This window comes from Phalacrocorax aristotelis, chromosome 9, assembly GCF_949628215.1.
Source record: "Phalacrocorax aristotelis chromosome 9, bGulAri2.1, whole genome shotgun sequence".
NCBI lineage: Eukaryota > Metazoa > Chordata > Aves > Suliformes > Phalacrocoracidae > Phalacrocorax > Phalacrocorax aristotelis.
Window position 1 is genome coordinate 24,880,502 of NC_134284.1, and position 27,241 is coordinate 24,907,742.

The window sequence follows — 27,241 nt, forward strand, 5'->3', positions numbered from 1 at the left end:
TTCCTTATACCACACATCAATACCCACCTGTATTTTTATTTGATGTAGGTAAGACTACGTATGGGCTAGCGACTTTCTGTTCTACATAAATACAAGTCAGATCTAACAGTTTGCATTCAGCACTGTACACATTAAAACAAATTAGCTAATAATTTGAATTTTGCTTTCATAAATCATAGCAAACACAATGAAGTTCTTTTTAAGAAATTAGATTGTTAAATACTACATGAAGTATTTTAACAAAGTATATTTTCTCACTGGAATACATCTTAAAATAAGTACCCCTAGTTTAAATGACTTGGTGCAGTAAAACAGAACAGGCTAGACTAGTACCAGAAGTATCCCTGTATCCAGCAGCAACTTCATTTTCACAGCATGATTTAACACTTGGTATTTTTTATAACTAGAAACAAAAGTTTGCATTTCTGTACTATCTTCTACCTGAGAATATGAAGGAACTTTATAACCTTCTGATAACCTCCTCCCTCCAGAGGCAGTCAGACCAGTTAAATAGCTACAAAATCAGAAGTACAGTGAGATTTCTGTGACTTGCCCCAGGTCGCAGAAGAGGAAGACGACAGCAAAACCAGCCTGATATTCCTTCCTCCGTGTTCAGCTCACAGATCTCCATTCTTTTTGTGCTGAAGCCAGGCCTAAGTCACTGTGTAATCTACTTTGCAACATTCACTATCTTTTTGTGTGCAACATGTTCCAGTAGCCCAAAAGGACATGCAGTCTAGTAAATCAAGGTACACAGGAAAAAAGAAAATGCAGCTACTAGTTGCTAGTTTGAGATATGACCTCTTATCAACGTATCTAAATGAATTTACAAGTTAGGCTTTATCATCAAAATGGAAGTTTTATTTATATTTTCAACAGGAAATACAATAAAATACAGTGTTGTGCTGACAGACATGCTTTTCTGCAGGATTGGGCAATTCCATCTTGTGTGTTCTGATTTTAAATAGATACAAGTCCTATTTTAAGCTTTTCCTGTACCTGACATTCCTTGTAATTAACTCATTAAAAGCAGTATCTATAAAGCACAGATTGCAGGCTGTACCTAGGGACTGATGACATACAACAGAAGACAACAATTACTCAGTTTTGGTTTATCAACTGGTAAGTTACATACGCATTTCTTCAAAATTCGAAAGCTAGCTTCCGTGGAGTCATGAATTGCTTCACCATTTCATCTGTGACCTGCTTCCGTCTCTCTTGATGAGCTGCTATCAAAGGCTGCAACGTTTCAATAAGAACCTTCTTCAGCTCTCCTGTGAGCAATTCCCCACTTGTGTATGCCTGTCAAGAAAGTGTTTATTGCTTAATACGGTGCTATATGGAAAAAGGCTCAGTGACAAGTAGTTCTTTAAACGCCTGGCCCTAGCAAATACAGATTTGGATGTCTTAAAAATAAGCACATGCCTTAGAGGATCATTTAGAATCACTCTAAAAACGTAACTTGCAAAATTGCTTGTTGCCTTTTAAAAGATTAAGACAGCTGGGCAATTTTATATGTGCCAAGTTATATGGACTGAATGAGCTACATTCACAAGAATTTAACTGGAAAATCCTGTAATTATTTGCAGGAGACTCAGTATTGTTCTCCTCAGAATCCCAGTTCAAAAGAACAGTCACCCTAAACTGTTTTTTGCAATAAGAGGTACAAATTCTCATATTTCCCTCTCACTGCATTTGGGTAGGAGATTAGATGCAATTAAAGTATCCTTTTTTGCACTAAAGATACTCAGAATCTATGTTCACACTAGTAGTCATATTCACAGTTGGTAATTCACTCAGTTGCTCTGATAACAAAAATGCTTTAGGTAGGAGCACAGGCTAAGAGCTGAGTGGTTCAGCCTTGGTTAAAAACCATGGCCCGGGCAGTTTAACTATAACTTGAAAGGGCAATAAACATGATAATCTTACCTCCCTTTGGCATCAAGCCATTTGTAATACCAATTCAAGGTGTAACTCTTGCTGATGCTCACTCACCAACAGTAAAATGTGTTAACAAGAATGTAGTGAACTGTAATTTCAGTGGTTTTTGGGATGGTGTTTTTTTTGTTGTTCTTTGTTTGCTTGTTATAAAAACACCAATATTGCTTTCTCAGAGCAGCCACTTCTGAAAGTTTCTTCCTCTGGTACCACAACTGAAACAGCTCCACTAATGCCGCTATAAACAGTGACTTCATGTTTTCTAATCTGGTTGTGAGGCGGCATTGCACCAAGCCGCTAGCTGTGCTCTAGGCTTCGTGCTCTGTAGCAGAAGTAGGCTGATACTGTGCAGTGGTTGGGGACTAATGGAAAACAGCTTACTAAAGTCAAATGTGCTCCAGATTCACTGAGGGCAAATCGCGCCTGACAAATCTGGTGGCTTTATATGACAGGGCTACAGCAGTGGTGGATAAGGGAAGGGCAACCAATGCCATCTACCTGGACTTGTGCAAAGCATTTGACACTGTCCTGCACAACATCTTTGCCTCTAAATTGGAGAGACATGGATTTGATGGATGGACCGCTCAGTGGATAAGGAACTGGCTGGATGGTCACACTCAGAGTTGTGGTCAACAGCTCGATGTCCAAGTGGAGACCAGTGACGAGTGGTGCTCCTCAGAGAACTGTTTCACATCTTTGTGCTGTTTAACATCTTTGTCAGCGACATGGACAGTGAGATTGAGTGCCACCCTCAGCAAGTTTGCCAATGACACCAAGCTGTGTGGTGTGATGTGCTGGAGGGAAGGGATGCCATCCATAGGGACCTTGACAGGCTTGAGAGGTGGGCCCGTGTGAACCTCATGAAGTTCAACAAGGCCAAGTGCAAGGCCCTGTTCATGGGTTGTGGCAATCCCAAGCACAAGTACAGGCTGGGCAGAAAACGGATTGAGAGCAGCCCAGAGAAGGACATGGGGGGACATGGACCTGCTGAGGCAAGCCCAGAGAAAGGCCACAAAGTTGATCAGGAGGCTGGAACAGCTCTCCTAAGGAGCCAGCCTGAGAAAGTTGGGGTTGTTCAGCCTGGAGAAGAGAAGGCTCTGGGGGGGACCGTATAGCCACCTCCCAGTACCTGAAGGGGGCCTTCAAGAAAGCTGGTGAGGGCTTTTTACATGTGCATGTAGTGATAGGACGAGGGGTAATGGCTTTAAACTGAAAGAGAGTAGATTTAGATTAGATGTAAAGAAGAAATTCTTCACTGTGAAGGTGTTGAGATGCTGGAACAGGTTTCCCAGGAAGTTGTGTGTGCCCCATCCTGGGAAGCATTCAAGTCCAGGTAGGATGGGGCCTTGAGCAACCTGGTCTAGTGGAAGGCATCCCTGCCTGTGGCAGGGGGTTTGGAACTAGAGGATCTTTATGGTCCCTTCCCATTCAAACCATTCTATGATTCTATTTCCATAAGGAATTTACACCAGTCTGCATGGGGATTACTAGCTATCCGACCCTGCTCTTGTGTGGGAAAGAGTAGAGGGTTGGAGAAGAATCTGCTGCTCCTGAATTTCTTGCAGCTGTTCCCAGCAGGAGAAAGCTGATAAACCAATATGACATGGTCACTATCAACTGCAGATACTGTGTTCCAGAGGATCCGTACAGCCTAGTTTTGGTGATGCTCACAGAGCTGAAGGCAGTGAAACGTCTTGCTACCACTGCTGGCGAAAAACGTCTGCCAGACAGGCTTAAGGAAAATGCAACTTATATGAAGCAGTTTTTGCTTGGGATCAGTGATTCAATTCCTCATAGCTGTTACATGTCTTGTGATAAGAAAAAACAAAAACCAGCAGGCTTTAGACTTGAGCTTTTGTAGCTCTGCAGAGAATTTATGTACCTTGCACATAAGGAACCAGCAGAGTGTATTATACAATTAAAACAACACTAAGTCTAAGGTATCCTCAACTGAAAGGTGGGGGAGATATTGTCCTACACCTAGTGTTGGAGAACCTTATGAAAATACTAGGGAATTTTAATTTTTTTTTTAAAGAAGAGATGTGAGAAAGAAGAACATTGCAAACAAACAAATACAGAGGCCCTAATATTGAAACTTGCAAAGGATGGAGAGTGCAGGAGTAACACCAGAATCACCTTCCTGGACAAGGTTCGTGAGAGGACTTAGTTACAGCTTTGTCAAGGACTTAGTTACAGCTTTGTCCTCACAATAAGGAGTGAATAATATTATCTTCAAGTTGGTTACTTACCTGCTTCAGTTGTTCAAGCCTGTCATCATCTTCTAGGAAGAAAGTCAGGTACATAAAAGACACGTCAACATCACAGTTACCTCCGTACTTCCTGTGCTCTTCAATAGTATCTCTGCCTCCTGAGAAGGCATGCTTGTTAATCTGAAACAACATAAGGATGTTCTGGTATAATTTCTACGAGATTCTGGATTACTATATTGTAAACAGAGGTGTATCACGATCCTCCAAATTCTATATTAAGGACTAGCTGAAGGGTGAGTGGGGCAAGTTAATGCAGAGCCTCAAGACTGAGGCAGGGAGGCAAAAGGAGGTCATTAGAATCCAGCAGGGGAAAACGGCTACACACAAACTGCTCAGGCTGCATAACAAGAACAAAAATGAAGCAAAAATTAAAAATAATCTCTCAAGATACAGACAAAAAAAGTTTTAAATCCATTTTGCTGAAGCTGTGGTCTGTTGCATAGAATTTGTGCTTACAGGAAGTGTACTTCATGTAAGAAAAAATACGATATTCACCTCATCAAGAAATTAATTTTGAAAAAGATGAAGAAAGCATGGAAAATTTTGAAGAAACCCTAGAGACAACCTAGTCTCCTCTTCTTTTCAGGGAGAAGGAAACCAAGAGAAAGCCAAGTTAAAGATTACAAAACTCTGGCTAGAATGGCTAATATTAGACAAATGCCCAATTGTTCAGTCTAAAAATGGAATACTTGCTGACTCTCCCTCTTTTTAAGCATAGCTTCCTGTGGGAAGATGAACTGCACTGGTGAGCAGGTCTACCTGCTAATCGCATTCCCAGTAAATTCAGTAGCCACTAGCCTGTTTTAAAAATGTACATGTGTCTAGAGATCTCAGAGGATGCTAATCTTCCTACAAATTAAAAAAAATTTAAATTGCTAAGACGAGGGAAAAAAGTATTTCTCAACCATAAGATGAGCTTCCACTTGGCTCTTGTATCTTTTCAGATATCACCATCAACCAGCCAAGAGAGACATGCGCACGTGAAGTTGAGTTTTTTTCAGTTCTGGTATCTAGGAGCTGTTATATATTTACAATTTCTGAACATTCTTACTACTGCATGACTGTCTAGTGCTTTTTTGACTCTTTCTAACTGCCATACTACAGATGATGTCTTGTGGCAATGAATTACATACTAAGCTATTCATCAGTGCAACATTTTAAGAAAATAAACTGTCATCTGTCATATTACATCTATTCTTATACTGTAGGGACAGTCTGAATGGCTCTTTCAGTATGTGTAAAACTAAGCTTTTACATATTATTTTGCACTTCCCCTCATCACTCTCTGTGTTAGATTTTGAAAGTCTTTGTATGAAATTTTTTTGATGTCCCTCATCTCTACAGTTTGTCTACTTACCAAGGTGAGAGGGGGTAAATAAAATATAGCACGTGAAGGCACGTTATTGTTTTATACAAAATGTTCCCTATACTAATCTGAAGTTCATTTTCTAGATATTCTAGCACCTACTTGTTGACTGAGAGTTTCAGTGATTTATCTAGCGATGCACTGATTTCCCTGAATTAGAACAGACTTTAAATCTAAATAACAGTTTCTAGGGAAGCAAACAAATAATTGAGCTGTAATTTGGTGCTGATAGGTGTAATAAGAATAGTTTACAAGAAAGTTGCCATTCACCTTCTTGGATTTCCCCGAAGCTTCTCAGCCTTTCCCAATATCCAGTAATTTTTCATCTTCTATTACCTGTAAGTTTTGAACTTCACTACTTTGCAACGTACTAGTGATCTGAAATATTTTGTAAGCAGTCATTTTTTTTGTACAGCAGTGGCACTCTCTTTTTGACCTTTATTCTTCACTGGAAGTCACCCTTCCTGCTCTATTTTTTTATTATCGGCCATAACAATATTTCATCTTTTGCTCAAGCTCTATTTCCATAAGACCTGTTTGTCCTCCATTACTCTATAATTGACATTATGTTCAGAATTTTCTCTTTATAGCTCTTATATTCAAAGTTGCTAGAATAATTTTGTTACTTTTCCAACTGATTTAAAGATAGGAAAAATAGGACTTATTTACTGGACATAAGGCATCTTAGATCTCTCTGCAGATTACCAGCTACTTGCCAAGAATGTTACCATCATTGCCACTAAACATGTAACCTCCATTCTGAAATTATAAGCTTTTTAAAAAAGCAACTGCATAACTGTGCAAATGAAATGGAATTATAATCTAACATAGAAAGAATTCCAATTCATCAAAACAGTACTGTTGAATCAAGTTGTACATAAGATAATGAATAGTTACGAGATGGCTGCAGAAGAATCTGATCTATACATGTCCATAAGAGAATTAATCCAAGCCCACCCAGCAGAAACAACTTATATATCTTTTTTCTTTTATTGACAGATAGTTATTTCTATGATGGTTATCATGCCTATAAATCAGTTTCCAAACCTGATTTTTTTTTTTTTTTAATACCACAACACAGGTGAATTTTTGCCAAGCTATACCATCTGACACTGGATAAGAGGGATTTGCCTTTGACCTAGAAAGGGCCCTAGGAATATACTCAGATAGCAGAAAATACCTTCTAAAGCTTAGGTGAAATTGAACATAACATTTATTTGTGAATTGGAGGGAGGACTGCATGGCAGCAGCAGATCCCCAAGCAGCAGGAAAAGTCTGACCTGTGTTGTAACTGACACTGTACAACACTTGGTGCTCCCAGCATGGAGAGATAGTCAAGAGAAAGAGCTGTTTATTTGATTTACATCATGCACTGTCAGATTTCAAAACTATGGCACATAATATTTATTTTTAGAGCATGCGCCTCCATAGCTCTTATTCTTACACTGCTGCTCTACAGATATCAGATAAACAAACATGATGTTTTGTACATTATTCTAGCTAATGTTTGGACTGTTAGACAACAAGTTGTTGACTTGTTAGTTGGCAAGGAAAAAATTATATTTGATAGTCTAGCTAAATTTGCATAACTTGGTCAACTCCTGAAGATGCTTTGTCATGAAATGTATGGGAAAAAGGATTCAGATATGTTCAAAGAAAACAGTAAAAAATTGCTGTTGTAACCAAGAGGACCACCACCCCTTTTTGTTATAAAGCTTTATGTTTTCAGGTGTTGCAGGTCCTTACCTTTGTCTTGATTTGTTTGGGTGTATCAGTGAGGAAGATGGAGGAGTTTGGGTCACTAGCACTCATTTTTGTCTGTGCTCCTTGCAGGGCTGGGAAGAAGACTGAGTGTAGTAAGGCTGGTTTAGGCTGTCCAATTCTAGGTGCTACATCGCGCGTCATTCTAAAATAAGGATCCTAGAACAACCATCAATAAAAGCACAGAATAAAGCTGAAAAATGTGTTAAAAGCTGATTAGTGCTGACTTGTTCATGCCTTAACAAGTGGTCTCAAAACACAAACAAACCAACCAATCAACCAGAAAACATTCAAGAACTTACTTCTAATCCAGTTCATCCAGAGGAACAAAGAAACAAGATCCCTTTTTAAAATTTCCATAGTTTTTCCGTACACTCTGATTTCCCTCAATTAATAGGCATATTTACAAAGATTTACATGAATTCAAATAGTTGTGAAAGCTATGCTTAGTATGCCTGGAGATGGATGCAGACTAAGATGCAAGCATCCTCCAAAAGCATTTAACAACCAGCACAGAATCTGAACTAAATACGTGATCAAGCTGGCAGTGCTGGTGATCTGACTCAAACCAACTGCAGTAATATTACTACATAATATTATGGCTGATGAATGCAATTACATCATCTTCCAGTGACTGTCCCTGTGACTAAAATAGCTAAAGATTCAGATAGTGCAGAATTCGATTCCTAGAAACAGTTTTGTTTGAAGTATTGTTTAAAGTAACAACACTACTACTGTCATTTGTATCTGATGTTCTTCCAAACTTTCTATACGGATCTGAATTGTTAATGTTCTGCAGCCTTTCTCACAAACTATTTACATTTCAATGCTTCTTTATCCTTACTGGTAGAAGGTTTTTCCCTATGGTTCAACGTTAATCTCTTGTGCTGCAAGTTAAACTCATTACATCTTGCCCTAGTTACCATGGAGATGGCCAAAAGTTTCTTCCTACACCCATGTCAGTATACTTTTGCATAGATTTTACTGCCTTCGTTTTCATAGATGTCATCTCACTGTGAACTGGGTTGAAATCAAGACAGATCCAAGACTGGCAAGAATGAGTAACATGTGAATACACGATTGTTGGGTTAAGCCTTTATCTTTGTCAGGACACAGCACAACATCCTTTTATATCTTCCAGCTTCTGTCCCAGAAAGGTGTTTGCAGGAATGTTTTGCAGATGTTTCAATGTACCACCATGAAGCCTGAATGGTACGTTACTAAAACAAATCCCTGAGAACCAAATTAAGTAATATGATTTTCTTACCTGATCAATAGCACATGGGATAAGACACTGAATGTTCTCCTTGCCATTGAAGATCTGTGGAAATGATGAACTGAAGGATGGAGCAGCTTGAATAGCAGGAAAGCTGATCTTTCCTAGAAAACATGATGTTTGGAAAAGCTGAGAAGCCAATATAAGCAATGATAAATAGAGAGAACTTTTTGAAATATGTAAAGAGCACAAGTGATTCATTCAGATACTGAGCTGAAGACCAACATCTATTTTTATCAAGCAGCATTGCCTTATCTGAGGAAACTTTAATATTCACCTTCTATGATGTCAGCAAACCTTCAACCAACATAGAAACTGATGAAAAAAGGCAGGCTGTGGTCACAAAGGTTTCAGAAAAGGTTCATCAGCACATAGTCTCTTCATCATTGAGCTATCCACTCTTCCTAGAAATACGATTGACTATATCATCACTCTGAGCTGCTTGGTTTTTTTCCTCTCTGTGAGAGAATGACTATAGAGCTACTTAGCAGGCAAGTTCCCCTCTAAGATCTTCGAATCATTGCTATATGCATGCTGTACTTGTGAAGCATCTCAGATGTGTCTTGTTTTCTTTTTTATACAGTGCTTAATCACAGGTTGACCGTCCTGCTTCCCTGATCAAAATCCTTTCAAGAACAGAAAGCAAATAGCAGATGTTTCCAAACATGTAATGAAGCCATTACCACAACACCAACTTTTATTAGATCACTGCTAAAACACATAGGAATCTGTTCCTTGGTTACAGTGAAGGTTGAAAAGCTGTCACTGGCCCAATTACTGGTCAAAGAATGATGTCAGCGTGCAGGAACACCAAGATTTTCATGTCATCTTCGACACAGAATCCTTTTTTGGCCAATGTGATAGAAACCTGCAGTCGCATTGAAGTAAATGGAAGACGGAGTTACGCAGCACCTTGATAATTAGGCTTTTGAGCGCTCCTTAATTTTTTTCCTGTATGTAGATGTGTGTGTGTATTAATACAACTTTTTCTGAAGAGAAAAACTTCTATATAAATTTGGCATTGAAATTTCTAGGAGGCGAAATTGACTATAGTCACAATCACTATTAAAAAAAGAAAAAAAAGAATAGTTCTTTATCCTGGGCAGTTCAACACTGGTGTTTTGTACTTTGCTGATACTAAAGCCAAAAAGGTAGATAACATGCTAGAAATTTCACTGTGAAGTGTTTTCTGTAATGAAGGAACCACAATAACACCCTCTTAGAATCAGCCTAGAAACATGGATCTTCTTGCTTTTTTTATCTGTTTCATGAATGGCAGATACTAATCAATCTAAATTGTTACTTAAATAGTGACAGAGAGAGCGAAGGCAAACATCACTTCTAGTAACTTATATTATTTCCTACCAATGCAATCACTGTCTGTAAAGCCAAAGATTCCTTTCACTTGGTTAAATGTAACATGCTTCTGAACTTTGACAATGTTTTTGTAGAATCCAGTACTTGCCCTGTGAGAAAGAAAGGGGAAAAATAAGATGAGAAGAGCAGAAAAGTGTAGGTAGAAACTTTCTCTCCAAAAGCTGAGAATGTCAAAAAACCTGCAGGATTAAATCTCACTGTTTCGGACTTTTTGTGGCCCATTGAGATGATAATTGGAAAATTATTTACAAACAAGAATTTTATCCCTCCCCCAACATTTACTGCAAACATTTTTTGTCACAATTAACTGTCTAAACCCAGAAATAGTCTGCTTTGGAAATGGTGCCCAAATGCTTCACTCAGCCTGAAGTTTACTCATCCTTATGGATTGGTGTCCCCAGTGTGTATCCCATACAGGACACTGCAGTTCACCAAAGGAAGAGTAGCTTAAATCCTCCAAATTCTCATTTTCTACAGGCTAAGTTCCTTGGCTGTACTTTCTCTGTCACCAACTACAGCAGCGGCATTTCCAAAACAAAAATAGCTCAGCAACTTCTTCCTTTTTTATTTCTGCTGAAGAGCTGAAGCAAAAGAAACAGGAGTTCTGACCTGCCCTCATTCAGCTGCAGGGCAGATCTGTGTTAATGCAACTTTTCTGTCAGGGAAGTCAGGGGAGTGAAAGGAGGAAAAATTGCTTTGTAGGCTCCACAGTCTGGGGGCTAGTTCGTCTCTAACACATACGTTCTCTCATCCAAGTTTTAAGGAAGCTCACCACCCCACATGGAGGAACAAAGCCCACAACTTCAGTTCTGAACTCTGCCATAAAAGCTCCTTCTGAGAAGGCAGGTCCAATAGCAGTTTCTTTTTCTTAATCTTCTTTAAACTTTACTCAAAGTTCAAATAATAATTTTTCATGCCGTACTGTTAATTGATCACAACAAGTTGCTGAAATGCCTTTTGTTAATACAGCTAAAGTGTAAACACATCTCATGATACCATCTTAAACAAATCGATCTGGAAGCATCTTGGTGGTTTAGGTATTTTTATAATTTAGCTGGTTTAATGTATTTTTTATAATTTAAATTTAAGCATTGCACATACAAGTATTTGTTCATATGTTATACAACAGAAGGACAATAGTACATATAAAATGTTTGCTGAAAAATTAATAAGTTTCTATTTTAAGTGTTGTAAAACTTGTCTTGAAGCTTTCAAATTTAGATACGTTTATTAAACCATTGCTGGCTGTCAAAGTTGGAGAGAAAACACAAACACTTTTTTTTTATTTCAATGCCCTAAATAAATTTATACTTACCCCAAATAGTCTAAATCAGAAAATATAAAGGTTTTATTGATGTCAAAACCACATGCAATGATGTCTTTTGCATTTTCTCTAGCATACTCATATGCCTTCTCAGTTGTCAGGTCCTTCCAAAGGTATTTCTCATCATCAGTTAACTGTATAACTAAGGGAACATCAAATACTTCTTGCAGCCACCTAATAAAAGCAGAAAGTTTTTATCTCAAAGTAAGTTAAAATGAAGACACAAGTCACGCAGCTAAAATATTTTTATACATTTAAACAGAAGATCTGCTTCTCTTTTCTTTGTACGCATATGCAATTATGTTTATGTGAACAGAATTAAACATTTTATACAGATTATGATCACAACTTACCTGGAAAAAAGACTCACACTTATTGTTTCCTGTACATGTGTTAGCAGTCACCACTTGCAATGGAAACAGAATTCAGTGTCTTACTTTTTCCAATTTCTCTGTGTCCTGCTGCTGCAGGCACCGCATTATACAGTACTGAGTCTCATCACAAACTCGTTTTTAAGTAGAATGAAATTTCTCAAGAGTGCCGCAGGGCTGAGGATGCAAGGAAGTGGGCTTTATGGTGATGCAGGGATTGTGAGCATTTTAAGGAAAAGGTAAGATTCATCATTTACGTTCATTAATATTCACCTCAAATAAAGAGAACTCCTTGCAGTGTATCATTTTGGCAGTTATATAAACAGCATTCCAAATTTCCTTAGAAAAAAATGTTTTGATTAATACAAATGGTAGGAATAGCTTACTTTGTGAATATAAATGGGATAAGATGACCAACATGCATTGCCTGAGAGGATGGCCCTCTGCCTGTGTAGAGGTAAAAGGACTTCTTATTTTCATAAGCATCAAGGATTTGGTCCATATCTCTAAAGAAAAAACAGAAAACATGATGCAACTCTTTAGGAAGAAACATCTACAGTGAAAACCTTCTATTCAAAATTTAAGTGCTTTTAAAGCCAAACATATTTATAAATAAAATAGACTACATTAAGGGCCCTAGAAATAAAAAGGTTTTGTTTGTTTATTTAATTTAAGAAAAGTGTTGTCTCCTTCAGTCTCCATGAAAAAAAGCCTGAAAGAAAAATTAAATTATGTCCTGAATCATGCTCAGGTACTTATTTGAAAAGTGCTAGCTGCCATGGGTCAAAAGCCCATGCATGCTAACAATTACACAGTGTAGATGACTGGCAAGCTGGTGCTTAAGATAATTCCCTGAGCCTTTCCTATGTAACAATACATATGCATACATCTACAGGCCATGTGGAGCCTTGTTGAAGTCAGAAGTGACACTATTTAAGCCCTGGGGTTCTTTGCCAATTCCTCTGCCTGGCTGCTAATGTCAAAAATGTAACCTGTACAAAGCAAAGATTCCCTGCACATTTATTTTTCAATATGGGATTAGTAAGGACATATCAGAAACTGATACAGCCAAGGGTTTCAAATGTTGCCAGGGTAAACCTGCAGTAGTTGCTAATTTCAAATGACACAGTTGGTTTACCTTGGTATAGAAGGACGAGGTCTTTTGCTGGTCATGGATTTCTCCCAGTAATGCTCACAGCAAGTCTACCTAATTGCACCTTTTTGAATTTTAAACCAAGAAAAACTCACCTGTGAGAAAAAAAGATTCCTCTACGTAGAAAGCGGTGAGGTTTTTGCCCAATAGCTCTTTCTATTCGATTGATCAGATCTGTGTCAATTTTACTGCTGCCAAACCGAACTATAATAATAAAATGTAAAAAAAAAAACCAACATAAGAATACCATAGTTACAACCAGATCTTGGATTTACCAAGAAAATACCAATTCAGCCTAGATTAAAAAGGACATTCCTTCTTCAAGTCTCAGGTAAAATGTAAAATGGCTACATGCTCCTGATTCTTGCCTGGAGTCCCAGCAGTCACCTCTAATACTAACTCTATGCTAGGAGGGCCAGTCTATTCACAATCTGTAGTATTGCTCCATTCATAACTAATTATAATCGCAGTGTCCTTATAGCAGGACTATTGGTACTCAGAACAAAAAACATTCCAAAGAAACATATTTCGGTCAATAACTTGGCCTCTGTAAGCCACAGGATAAAAATGGCTGTGTGACTCTGAATGTTCCTTTCATGATATCTAAATTTTCTGCCCTCAGGTCACATGTTTTTTCACTTTCCAACCCCAAATACTCTTCTGTAAACTTCATTCTTCTTTTATATGGCTATAATTACAGACACTGCTCCCCTCAAGAGGCTTAAAAAGGTAATGCATAATACTCTTCAGTGCAATCAAGTATGGCTTACTACTTGGTGGTTTAGGAAATCAGCTGATTAATAGAACATCATTTTCAGACGTAGTCATTTCATTGAAGAAAAGTTTTGACAGAGTGAAATAGCAGTACTTTTTCCTATTCCCAATGAAACTGAACTGGGGAAATCCTTTGTTTTTCCAGTAAAGCTTCCTACACTCCAATCCCAATTCTTGGACCCTAATAAGCAGGTCAATGCCCCATCATTTGTACTTGATCCAAGAAATCTAGACAAGAATCTACACTTTGCTACTATTCTGCTCTACTCAGCATTAGAACAACTTGCACATTTAATTAGTGGGATTGCCAAAGTATTCAGAGAACAAAACGGACTCTGGATGTAAAAATACATTTTATATGTACATAACATCTACATCCACGTATTCTGAGTATCTTATTAAAAAGAGACTACACTGGCAAATTCCCTGGTTATAAGAGACATCTCCATATGGGATAAGCACTTTAGGGTCTTCCTGGCTGTAACAGGAAATAATCATTCTACAGGAGCATACGCATGACATTTGACAAATTTCAAATATCTTGAGTTTCCTAAGGAAACCGGGAACAGAAAAATTGATTTTAAACCATTCATTATGCAGCCAATAAACTATAATTTACATGACTACTATACTTCTGCCCTGTGGAAAACACCACAATCACTGTTAATGCCCCACACAGAATCAGGTTTACTTTGACTTGCCTCCTTATGCACATTCCCACTTCTAAATTTTTGGTTTCTTTTTTAAGCCAAAAGCAAGTAACATACTAAAAGCCTTCCTGCAGGAATAGTGTAATTAACTGAAATGTCCTTCCAGAGACTACAACGTCCTACTAGAGCAGGTGAGCTTCTAATGTTACATCCTAGCGCAGAGTACTGACTCTTAGCTGGACAGCGTAACAGTTTACACCGCTGGACAACAGAGAGACTGATTTCAGCTGGAGGCAGAGCTCTCTGTCTGCGTTGGTTACCCAATGTACTGCCTTGGGAATGCCACTCATTTTACAAAAATTAACCCACAGGGGCAGCAAGGAGTATTGCGCACACTGGGGTAATTTGAAAAGCTGATATTCAGACACCCTGGGCTTATTATACTAGACTTATCACTCCCTGGAAAAGGGAAAGGAAAGAGGCATTCCAAACCTTTAGAGTGCAGGTGTTCAAAGCACAGTAAGGAGGCTATTTTCAGTCTATCAAGGCTTTGCATACATCTCAAAAAGGACTATTTAAAACCATGGCCTTCCTAATCATTGAGACTGCAGTGCTCACAAGGGATTTGTGAAGGCTGGGACAGAAGAGTCAGACCTACATGGAGCAGCGGGATGCTGAGAAGCCCCATGTACAGGGATTTCCTCTCCTACACTCTGGCTGAAAATGGGGATGTGTGTTTACATGAACTACAGAACTAATTATTATTTTGTTATGTGAACTACTCACTGAACAGCCTTTCACAAACAAAAATCAGGAGCCCCCACTGAAGTGAAGACTCAGTCTTGACAGGAGAGAAAAGTGATAATGTATCCAATTTGAACATCATCTTGGAGGTATTTCTGCTGTACCAGACCCCCTATACCCATTTCATTTTCTTCTAGAATTACTGGTTCTGCACAGCATTACTACAAGGTTTTGTATATAGTCAGTAAACTTGAAGATAGTAGGAATTAATTGCTAAATGGGAGGGAAAACTAGGCCTATTATGCAACATTATCCAATGGGAAAGAAGTTCCTGCTTGCAACTGTTAATTCACTCCAGATGAATCAAGCAGGATATTGGAAGCACTGAGCCCATCTACTGACCCATTAAAAAAAGTGTCACTAAAAAAGATGAATGCTGATTCATGGTTCAGCAACCACTGCTTTAATCCATATGTTTTCCAAGTGTTATTGCATCTGCTCGTCCTAAGCAAACCTTATTTACTGAATTAATTTCCTCCTAGCAAATAAAATGCATTACAAAATGGCAAAGTAATTATAATCTAGATGAATGCTGAAGAGACCAAATGAACATGAAAATGTTTGATTCAGCAGAACAATGGCAAGTACTACAAGGCTAATCTTACAGAAACAGAAAACATGAGAATGCCCCAAATTAACTGCAGCTAGCACCCTAGAATATTTGCATACTGCCACAGAATGTGATTGAAAGCTCTCTGATATGTAGAACACTTTACTAGAAATGCATAAGTATCTCTATTAAACATTTACAGACTGCACAACTCCTTTTTCTTTGTCCATCTTCATCTTTCCTATTAAAAAATGGTATAATTTTCCCCTACCTATTTCCTCTTATTCCTCTTATGGGGACCTTCAATACATTTTAGACTACCCACTAAGAATCTGCCTTCCTAAACAGCTTCTGACAAGGACACAGTCTCTACTCCTTAATAAGCTTTTAAAAAATTCCTAGTGTGCTTTTGATCTCTAGTGTTCTAGCCTTTACCAAAATAAAGCTTTCAACTTGCTGTACAATAGAAGTCCTGAGAGCTGCCATTTTCAAATGCATATCTGCATTTGCTGAAAATGTATTGTGTACTTTCCTTCTTTGCCATTGCCATGTTATATTTGCATACAGAAAACTAATAACCTACTCTCTGTTATACAGTAACTTTACTGACCAGGCCAGTCTCAAAAATCTTTGAACAGTCATGGCAATTTGGAGAGGTTCCTGGGGGCTGGAAGAAAGCAAATACCACTCCCACCTAGAAGAAGGGCAAGAAGAAGGAATTGAGGAACTACAGGCTGGTCAGCCTCACCTCAGTTTCTGGGCATGTGATGGAGCAAATAATCATGGAAACCATTCCCAAACATTATTTAAGACATGCAGGTCACTGGGAGCAGTCAGCATGGATTTATGAATGGAACCAACTTAATAGCCTTCTATGATGATATGACTAACCTTGCAGATGAGGCCAGAACAGTGGATGTTGTTTACCTCAACTTCAGTAAGGCTTTTGACACTGTCTCCCATCTCATTCTCATAGATAACTCATGAAGCCTGGACTAGATAAAGTGGACAGTGAGTGGAGGTGAACTGAAAACTGGCTGAACTGTCAGGCTCAAAGGATTGTGTGTGACAAGCAGCACAAAGTCCAGCCAGAGCCCAACGTTACTCGTGTTCCCCAGGGGGCTGATACTGGGGCCAATACTGTTTAACATCTTAATTAATGGTGTGGATGATGGGACAGAGTGCACCCTCAGCAAATTTGCAGATGAAACACTGGGAGGGGTGACTGATATCACAGATGGTTTTGTTGCAGTTCAGAGGGACCACAGCATGCTGGAGAAACAGGCTGACAAGAATCTCATGAAGTTCAACAAAAGGCATTGCAAAGCCCTGAATATGGGGAGGAGTAACTCTGTGCACTGGTACCAGCAGGAGGCCAACTGGCTGGAAAGCAGCTTGGCAGGGAAGGATCTTGGCATCCTTGGGTCCTGCTAGACAAGGAATTGAACATAAGCCAGCAATGCACCTCTGTGTCATTGAAAGGTCAATGGCCTCATGGGCTGCGTTAGGAACAGCACTGTCAGAACATCACAGGAGGTGATCCTTCCCCTCTACTCAGTACTGATGAGACACACCTGGAGCGCTGGGTGCAGTTCTGGGCTCCAGCATAGGAAGGACATACAGTTCAACATATTCATCAGTGACCTGGATGATGGGATAGAGTGTAACCTCAGCAAGTTCGCTGATGATACCAAGCTGGGAGGAGCGGCTGATACACCAGAAGGCCGTGCTGCCATTCATCGAGACCTGGATGAATCCAGGCTGGAGGAGCCTCTTCATCGAGGCTGGAGAGCTGGGCTGAGGGGAACCTGATGAAATTCAACAAGAGCAAGTGCAAGGTCCTGCCCCTGGGGAGGAACAACCCCGTGCGCCAGTACAGGCTGGGGGCTGACCTGCTGGAAAGCGGCTCTGTTGATAAGGGCCTGGGAGTGCTGATGGACAAGTTGACCATGAGCCAGCACTGTGCCCTTGTGGCCAAGGCAGCCAATGGTATCCTGGGATGCATTAAAAAGAGTGTGGCCAGCAGGTCGAGAGAGGTTATCCTCCCCCTCTACTCTGCGCTGGTGAGACCACATTTGGAGCACTGTGTCCAGCTTTGGGCTCCCCAGTTTAAGAAGGATGTGGAACTCCTTGAGCAAGTCCAACAGAGAGCTACCAAGATGATCAGGGGACTGGAGCATCTCCCTTATGAGGAAAGGCTGAGAGACATGGGTTTGTTCAGCCTGGAGAAGAGAAGACTGAGGGGGGATTTTATAAATACCTATAAATATCTAAAGGGTGGGTGTCAGTATGATGGGACTAGGCTCTTTTCAATAGTGCTCAACGACAAGGGGCAATGGGCACAAGTTGGAACACAGGAAGTTCCACCTGAACAGGAGGAAAAACTCCTTTCCTGTGAGGCTGCCAGAGCAGTGGCACAGGCTGCCCAGGGACGCTGTGGGGTCTCCTTCCCTGGAGACATTCAAAACCTGTCTGGATGCAGTCCTGTGCCCCCCTGCTCTGGTTGTCCCTGCTCAAGCAGGGGAGTTGGACAAGATGATCTCCAGAGGTCCCTTCCAACCCCTGCCGTTCCGTGATTCTGTGACATGGACTTACTAAAGTGAATCCAGCAAAGGGCCATGAAGATGAAAGGCTTGGAGCATCTGTCATACAAGGTGAGGCTGAGAGAGCTGGGATTGCTGAGCTTTATCAGGTGTCAAGTTCTTGGACAAAATGTTTTATTATTATTTTTAAAAGGAGGAGGAGGAGGAAGAAGTTTATCAATAACAAGCAGTAACTGTTTCACTTCCTGAAATGGATAGCCTATCATTCTTTGAAAAATTTCCAACACATCACTGAGAACAAGCCAAATGACTCATCCACCAAACTCTTCAATCTGCTAGCAGTGTAAATAAGTAAAAATCTTTCAGCCCAACCCTTGAGATCATCGAGTCCAATCATAAACCTAATGCTGCCAAGTCCACCACAAAACCACATCCCTAAGTGCCACGTCTACACATCTTTTAGATACCTCCAGGAATGGGGACCACACCACTTCCCTGGGCAGCCTGTTCCAGGGCTTGACAACCCTTTTGGTGAAGACATTTTTCCTAATCCTAATCCCAACCTAAACCTCCCCTGGTGCTTTTTTTTCCACGCTTCTCCCTTTCCAACTCTTCTTTCTCCTATTACCTTTTGTACATACATTTGACATGATCTTACAATAACATCACACCAAATTAAAAAAATGGTGACTCTAGCAACTGAGCTCCCAAAACCAAATATATGGATACTGCCACACAACCATGTATGCTCTTTTGTGAATAACAAGCTACTAAGCAGACACCAGCAATGTACCTCTGTTAAAGAATTTTCACTGAGGTACTAAATGTGGATTGAAGATTGACAATAATTAGAAAAATACAGCAAAAATAGTAAAAATTAATGAATAGTTCTCTCACTTGTTTCTACGCTACACTCAAGCAAGCTATAAAAACAGTGGACTGTAAAACAAATACAGAAATTCATTAAACTCCTGTTTCTTAAATTACAAAACTTTGCAAGTTTTGTAACATCCCTGTCTAAAACGTTTTCCATTATGTGCGTGTTTTTCGAATGTGCTGCATCTTTTTCATCCCAGCTAGCACTTGACTACTTGATAGTGTGGCTTGTGAAGGAGTCATTACACTTATGGATTGCTGCATTAGTTTTGGATTATCTGTGCTCTCCCTAATTCTGAAGTCAAGGCAGATGCAGAGAGATGGCATGAAGAATCCTACAGCCTAGTCAGAGTGGTCTAGGTCAAGCTGTTCTGCATCACAGCCACTGAAGATGCAGATACTCAGTCACAGTGTCTTCATTAACATAACTTCTAATAACAGTTCTTATGCCAAAAAAGAAACTGCGAGTAAAACTTTTATTTTAAACTGAAGAGTTCTTTGCAAAGTATTTAAGTTTTCCACAGGAGATCCCTGGCTGGGACATTTTCAATTCCTACAGCAAATTCTTTAGACATATGAAAGCTAAGATTAGACATAAAATAAATGATACCTCTGATGGCTTTGATCATGATTTGTTATGAACCCTTGCTGGTTTTGTGGTCATTTGGATCACTTGACATAAATTTCTTAGGAGCAGTGAAGAAAGTGTTATACCTATGAGTTTGTCATAATCCACGCCTTTAGCATTTGATGTCTGCACAGTCCAGGGGTCCACAAAATCCTCATCCTCTTCTTTAGCTGTACCATTGTTTATTAATACAAGATCTCTTGGAGGCAAGCCTGCCTGATAATCTTGCCCTGTTGCTGTTTTATATGAGAGTTTTAATGATAATAGCATCCTCACTGCTGCATCAATTTCATCCTGAATAAATGATAAAAAAGGTCTTTGACTTAACAGACAATTGCATTAATGCCCCAACCCTTCAAAATCCTGCATCCGTGCTTTGACTTGAATTGCATTAATCATAAACTTAGCTTTTGTTTACATGTTCACACCATCACTGCCAAAGGTAAAAGAAAAGCCTCACTTTTCAATTTCTGCCTGAGGAAGAAAAAAATGCTTGCCTGCTTTTCAGAAGTATAACAACTGTAACATTTTAAGCACAAATTTCTAAGGTATATAATCTAAACTATTATCTAATTTACTTCATATTGCTTTTAGTGGCTCACCTGAAAATAGTGTGCTCATAGAATTATTTAGGCTGGAAAAGACCTTTAAGATCATCAAGTCCAACTGTTATTCACCACAATTCATTGGCAGACTTGAAAACCAAACCAGAACAGTAAGTTCTTTACAACTTTTGTAGTTATGACCTTTTTAATACAAAGCTATTGTAACATCTCATGCAAGCAATAAATTGATCAACACTTTATTTGACTCCCAGTTTTTGAGGCTTACTTCAACAGGCAATACACTGAGAGAGCTCGTATTAAAACTGAGCTCTCTTTGCCAATATAGTGATGACAGAATAGGGAACTTGAAATTAATGGCAAATTACTAAATTAATTAAGGGAGGTTAAGCAGGGACTGTCAGTGCAGTTACAGGAAGACGTATCTGTTAACATGTATGATCATGCATGGAGAAAAAGATTTTAACAAAGAATCTAAAACCAGGGCAGAATACAAGTGATATAAATTTCACTTGAAAACCAAATACCTTGGATCCCATCATGTACCATGGCAACTGGCTGAAGCACACTTCTAAGCCTATGACTCTCCATTCTTACTTCAGCAGTAACAACTTTGCTCCAAGTATGTCCACAGTCCACAAAATGGACATAAATATTTTTTAACAAAATTTTTGTTACTACAATACAAAATATACCTCAGAAAAATAATATTCTTCAGCACTCTTAAAGACAGATCTAACTTGAAAAAGGATGGCTTCAAAACATGAAATGGAAATACCTTTGGTGCTTTTCCTGCTTTCAGTGCTCTGACTTTCTCTCCTTGTTCAGTTACTCTTTCAAACAGCTGAAGTGGACTCAGAGACTTCAAATCACAGTTCGGACTATCAGCCATTTTACCAGACTGTAAACGATCTGTTTATTTACAATTCAACTAAAATTAAGGTCTCCCAGTTCTTTGGCTTGTAGATTCAAAACAGCAGCAACAACAAGGAGAACTGTAGGGCAAAAAAATAGCATGTTTTATTCTTTCATGTATATCTTGAAGATTAGATGAACAGAATAAGAATATAAAAACTATACTGACCCCATATCTAATTCTATTCAGATCGGACTGATAAATGTGGAGACATTAACACAATGAGCCTCAGTTACATAAAGAAATGGACTGATACTGACAAGACTACTAAATAAATTAAGATATCACTCTTATATGCTGTTTGTCTACGTATTTAACACTAGAACACCTTTTCAAGGTCAAAATCCTGACAAAAGTAAAAGTAATTAAATATATGTTTGATTCAGAGAACCTCTACCAGCTCTTCGGAGATGATTTGATTCCTGATTAGCTAATGTTTTTGTACTACTTGATACGCTGTCTGAAAATTCTGAATAATATTTTTATAACTATCATACAGAATTTTATCTTTATATATATAATATTATATATATTATGAGACCAAAGAAAGATATACAAGAGAAAAGCTTAGTCATCTTTACTGCGTTCCTCCAGATGTTACAAAACACACTGATGATTTGTGAGAAATGCTGCTTTCTAAAGAACAATCAATCCTTGGGTAAGCAATAGGCTTTACATTCAAGGAACTATTTGTTTCTCAGCAGTACATCGGAAAAATAACTCTAGGAGACAGATTAAGATAATGAGATGGCCGAGAATAATAACACAGCAGTCTTCCTATGCCTAACCTGTACCTTTATCACTGGAGCTTCCTAGCACAGAGTGTGCCCTTGCTTCCACACACGGGCTTCTCTCCCAGGATAACATCTATATCCTTGTATATATTAAGAATAACATCATCTGGAACTTTCTTAGCAGTCTATTAATGAACAGCAACCAAGACTTTGGAAAACTACAACTGCATAGTTCATAGTACGCTAACACAGAAAGTGCAGAAAATTAAATAATGCTATTAAAATGTTTAGTAAGTATACAGTTTTTGTGATCAAATGCATTAAAATATTTTTCACTTTACATCAGAAATATCTTGATCTTTGTCCCATCAGTTATAATCTAAAGTGTTATAAATAAGCTCTGTTGTACTTAATGAATACACTGAACACCTCTTGGTAATTTCCAAGACAGGAGACTCCTGTAACATGGATTGCATTAAATTAACTCATACTTTGCTACATATGCCTCCCATAAAGGTGGCACAGCAATTCATGGTACCCCAGCACTTTCTTCCTCTAATTTTTCTAAAATTACCTGATAAATTGTCCTCAGATAATCTCTGATCTAAACCCAGAGATTTACTTATGTCTAAGAAATCTGGTGAATCTGTTATCAACCTGCCATGAGAGAAAACTCATTTCAACTGCAAAGGCAGAATTCCTTATTTTACGAAGTCCTTATTTTCAAAAATTATTCATGCTCAGCGGCTCTCTGTACAAAATCATGATGTCTTTAGAAGTACATATGCTCTGAATAATTTTTTTTGTACAAACTCAAGCATCATGCTGTTTAACTTCAGAACTGAGGATAAACAAGCATTAACTTGATATGGGAAGAGTTTTAAAACCATTATGGTTCTGGTTGTAGTGAGCTTGCCATATTTACATAGAAGAAAATAAGTGCTAAGAATGGGAAAGGAGGACACCATCTGTCAGAAAAACAACATTGTAAGTGAAACAGCAACTATCACACATGAATCCTGGTGGGATGAACATACCACAATAACAGGGTACACAGAGAAGCACATAGAGAATTATAAAAGAATTTAATAAAACCTGTGGCTGTTAAAGTGAGACAACAGTGCAGATCCTAATGACAAAAGTGAACTGAGTGGAAAGTAAATTTTCCATTAAAACTATCATTGCAACTTGGCCATGGTTGTGAAGTGCTGCCTCACAATCAGACATGGTCGATTTATGCAATCACCCAAGCTATTGTATAGCTTTTTGCCTTGTGGAAAGTGATGTCATCTTAATTCATAAACTGATGCTTATTTTACATGCACTGAATTCAGACGTGATACTGACAAATGCAATGCAAGTTGAAAGAGCAAGTTAACTTCATCCTGAGTTGCAAACAGTGGCATGCTGGAAATGCAGCATTCACCGTAAGCATTCTCTGTCATGCCGTGCCCATGTCCATGAAGGAAGAACTCTGTGCCTGTGTAAAGTCCTACTGACTTGCAAAGTATTGTGTCTCTCTGCAGAGACTCCCTAGCATATTATTGATCCACTGCTACACTTGAAGCATAAATAGATTGAGTTTACAAGATACATATTTAACTGAAGTGAATAATAAAAACTATACATAAAAAAACCACATTCATTTGGCTCCATTTTCCCAGAATTAAAAAAGAAGAAACAAAAGTGTGTAATAGTTGCATTAGCTGTTCAGCAGTATTGCAAATGCTTCCTCCTACAAAATCACAACCTTGGTTATATTTACATAGTATGTATTTAAACTGCCACTGTAAAAAGCCTTCACCTGCCCGGAAAACTTAAGAAGGTTGCTTTGGTAAATTGCCTGTTCCCAAAACATACCTATCATTAAAGCTTTGTTTGTCAGACAGCTGCAATATTCACAGGTTTCAGCTTCAGCTGAATACCCTGAGAAAGCAGAGCAGCGTGTACATTTAATCCACTTAGTCTGCTACCACTGATACCATACTTAGATTACATAATTGACTAACATAAGACTGACTAACATATTATCAGTAATACTTAAATTTTTAACCTAATCTTGATCCCTTCAAGCTTGATTATTTGCAGTTTGACAGTGTTATTTTAAAAGAGGTAACCTGAAGCATGTCAAATAATTCTCTCAGGTATTCCTACAATTTACTTACATTCTTTTATTTGGATACTGGTGTTTTCCTCTTTTTCATGGGAACAAGATATTTAACTGGAAAAGAAAGTACACAGAGTAAATTCACATTAGAAAATGTTTATGAAGATTAACGCACACCCTAAATGTAGGAATATGCCAGTTACATTTACTGGCTTCAAATTTTACAAAATAGAGAAAGGTAAGCAAGACTCATTTTGTAGTGTAGAACAAATTGTGATGTGGTGTGACTTGGTGTTGATTCCTAAATGTACATTCTTCCTGATAGATTGCCTCCATTTGGAAAGGCTGAAACGGAGGCTCAGCTGAGACTGAGTGCACATACTAGACAGCAGGTAACAGAAAGACTTTTTAAAAGGTTCGGAATATTATGGATTTAAGCTGAGCAAGTGATCTAGTCACTGCAACAAGAGATGAGGACATCACGATTATATAATGCAAAAGACGGCTACCTAAAACTTACCTTTATTTACCTCAGTATTGCCCTTACAGCTGATGGAATTCAAGACAGGAATTCAGTAATACAGAACATAGTTCTTCATCTTTTGAAATTCACAAATACAACTGTGAACCATTTAAAAGAAATGACTGGATATTCTGCATTTTATCAGGGCATTTCTTCTTGCTTTCTTATTGATATTATGAAAACTAAGAGTCTCAGACACATTAGGTACTGTATACAAACAGATTTGGAGGAAAAAATGATACATGGGAACTTGAGAATGGAATACTAAGCCATTGAGGACCACAGCCTTGGGTTAACTTAAAAACCTCAGTTTCACAGTGTGAACTTGAAAGCCAAGAACTGTGTGCCTTTTCTATCTACACAATGCACGGTAACTTGCGATAGGTACTGCTCTTGTGACTGTTTCAGAATACTAAATCACCACGAGACAAAGCTCAAAAATAACCCTTGGCATAGGTATCAGAAAACAACTGATACCAGAAAACAACTCTTTCCAGTTGGATGACAATCACAGATCTATGATAATTCTCACTGTTTGCTATCTGATCTGGTAAAGTTAGAGACCTGAGAACTGAAGAAGAGGGTTTCACATTGTGTTAAGAAGAGCTCTTTCATGACAAACATTACACAAAGGTACATCAGGACTTCCAAAGACAACAGTAATACAAGAGTTCTGAAAAAATTTTCATGAACAAGTGAAAGAATGCGAATTTAAGTCTAACAGCACTGAAAACCATTTTGCCTCCTGGAAACAAAACAAAAAATTAAACGTGAAATTAAAGCAGGTAGTATGCACACAGATGTTGGGAGAAACATGCTTTGGCAAGTACTGCAATGTAGGCTGCATTTTATAGTAGACCTACCTTCCCAGCTGTGGTAATAATCAATTTACATATGAAAATACAACACAAGTGTGCAAGGTGATTCCCTGAAATGATAATATAACCACTCTCATTTGAAGAAAGCCCAATATGAATCTTTATTATACTGTAATCTTTACTATACTTTACCATACTGCAGTTGACATGCCAGAAGGACAGGATGTCATCCAAAGAGACCTGGACAAGTTGGAGAGGAGGGCCTATGAGAACCTCATGAGGTTCAGCAAGGCCAAGTGCAAGGTCCTGCACATGGCTTGGGCAACCCCTGATATCAATACAGGCTGCAAGATGAAGAGATTGAGAGCAGCCCTGCAGAGAAGGGTTTGGGGGTATTGATGGATGAAAAGCTGGACATGAGCCAACAATGTGCGCTCGCAGACCAGAAGGCCAACCATATCCTGGGCTGCATCAAAAGAAGTGTGGCCAGCAGGTCAAGGGAGGTGATTCTGCCCCTCTACTCCACTCTGGGGAGACCCCACCTGGAGTGCTGTGTCCAGCTCTGGAGCCCTCAGCACAGGAAGGACATGGGCCTGTTGTAGTGGGTCCAGAGGAGAGCCACCAAAATGATCAGAGGGATGGAACACCTCTCCTTGTGAATACAGGCTGAGAGAGTTGGGGTTGTTCAGCCTGGAGAAGAGAATGCCACAGGGACACCTTATTGCAGCCTTTCAGTACTTAAAGGGGGACTACAGGAAAGAAGGGGACAATATCTTTAGCAAGGCCTGTTGTGACAGGACAAGGGGCAATGGTTTTAAACCAAAGGCAGGTAGATTTAGACTAGATATAAGGAAGAAATTTTTTACAGCGAGGGTGGTGAAGCACTGGAACAGGTTGCCCAGAGAGGTGGTAGATGCCCCATCCCTGGAAACATTCAAGGTCAGGTTGGACAGGGTTCTGGGCAACCTGCTCTAGTTGAGGATGTCCCTGCTCACTGCAGGGGGGCTGGACTACATAACCTCTAAAGGTCCCTTCCAACCTAAACCATTCTATGATTCTGCCACTGTTAAGAACTAAACTCTTGTGCAGGAACGGTTATGCATAAAATTAACCGGCAAGCTCACGTTTCGAGCTCTGGAACCCTACAACACTTCCCTACCCCACCCGTACGCGGGCAGTGCCACGCCAGTTCTGCCCTCCCCGGGCTGGGCCGCGTTCCCCAGCGGCCAGGGCCCCCCACCCTGCCTCCCAAGGAAAAGCGCTTTTTTTCCCGACATCGTTGGCGATGTGGCCACAGGGGCTGCGGCCCCGCACGGAACGGAAAAAAAAGCCCTCAACAGCACCGACGTCTTGCAAGGGGATGGCTGACCCGCGCCGCGCGGAGCCCCCGCAGCCGCCCGGCGAGACCCTCTCCCACCCGACTGGGCCTCTCGCCGAAGCCCCATCCCCGGCCCGGCGCTCACCCGCTCGCCGAGACCTGACCCAGCCCAGCCCGACCCGGCTCGGCTCAGCCCAACTCTCCTCACCACTCCTCTGTCACTGCCATTGCATCACCCTCAAGCGGCACGACACTCACGACTCCCGACTGGGAAACGCATGCCACCGGAACCATTTTTTCGCCCTGCCTTCCCTCCATTTACAGCCACGAAGACAATGAAGCGCTCCACACCGCCCGCAGCGGCGGAAGAAGGGCTCCAGATCGCCCAGCTCGCTGCAGCCTAACCCCCACACTTCCCAGAACGCTGTCTCTGCGGGAGGACCATGATACACGGAACCATTTGAGCGGGGGGTGTCGGGTCTTGTTTCCACGCGGCGCGCTTTTAAAACCGCAGCCTCCGCGGGCCGACTAGTGAGTTCCGGGTTGTGCTGCCGGCGGCCGGGCAGGCGGTGGAGGTACCCGAGGGGAGGGGTCCTGCTGC

At 39.8% G+C, this 27,241-nt stretch overlaps 2 protein-coding genes across 4 annotated transcripts in view; one reads left to right on the forward strand and one right to left on the reverse strand.

Moving 5' to 3' along the window:
* Positions 1–839: 839 nt before the first annotated feature.
* Positions 840–27,089, reverse strand: WARS1 (tryptophanyl-tRNA synthetase 1). Of its 2 annotated transcripts, none has more exons than XM_075103919.1 (12): positions 26,849–27,089; positions 24,040–24,095; positions 21,003–21,219; positions 19,748–19,955; positions 12,932–13,040; positions 12,070–12,189; positions 11,304–11,486; positions 9,977–10,077; positions 8,603–8,715; positions 7,321–7,494; positions 4,188–4,328; positions 840–1,302 (listed from the first exon to the last, which is right to left on the reverse strand). In XM_075103919.1, the coding sequence occupies exons 3-12, from the start codon at positions 21,114–21,116 to the stop codon at positions 1,144–1,146; spliced, it is 1,422 nt and encodes a 473-aa protein (XP_074960020.1). In that variant the 5' UTR covers positions 21,117–21,219; positions 24,040–24,095; positions 26,849–27,089; the 3' UTR covers positions 840–1,143. The 2 variants fall into 2 exon arrangements, with proteins under 2 accessions (XP_074960020.1, XP_074960022.1); XM_075103921.1 differs by having other exon boundaries at positions 26,786–26,996.
* WDR25 (WD repeat domain 25) overlaps positions 27,046–27,241 on the forward strand; it is a 69,536-nt gene continuing 69,340 nt past the window's right edge. The window contains exon 1 of one of the 2 annotated variants that reach the window (XM_075103915.1): positions 27,046–27,215. The gene's annotated coding sequence lies outside the window, so the exon portion shown is untranslated. The remainder of the gene's footprint in view (positions 27,216–27,241) is intronic. The other variant, XM_075103917.1, reaches the window with a different exon arrangement.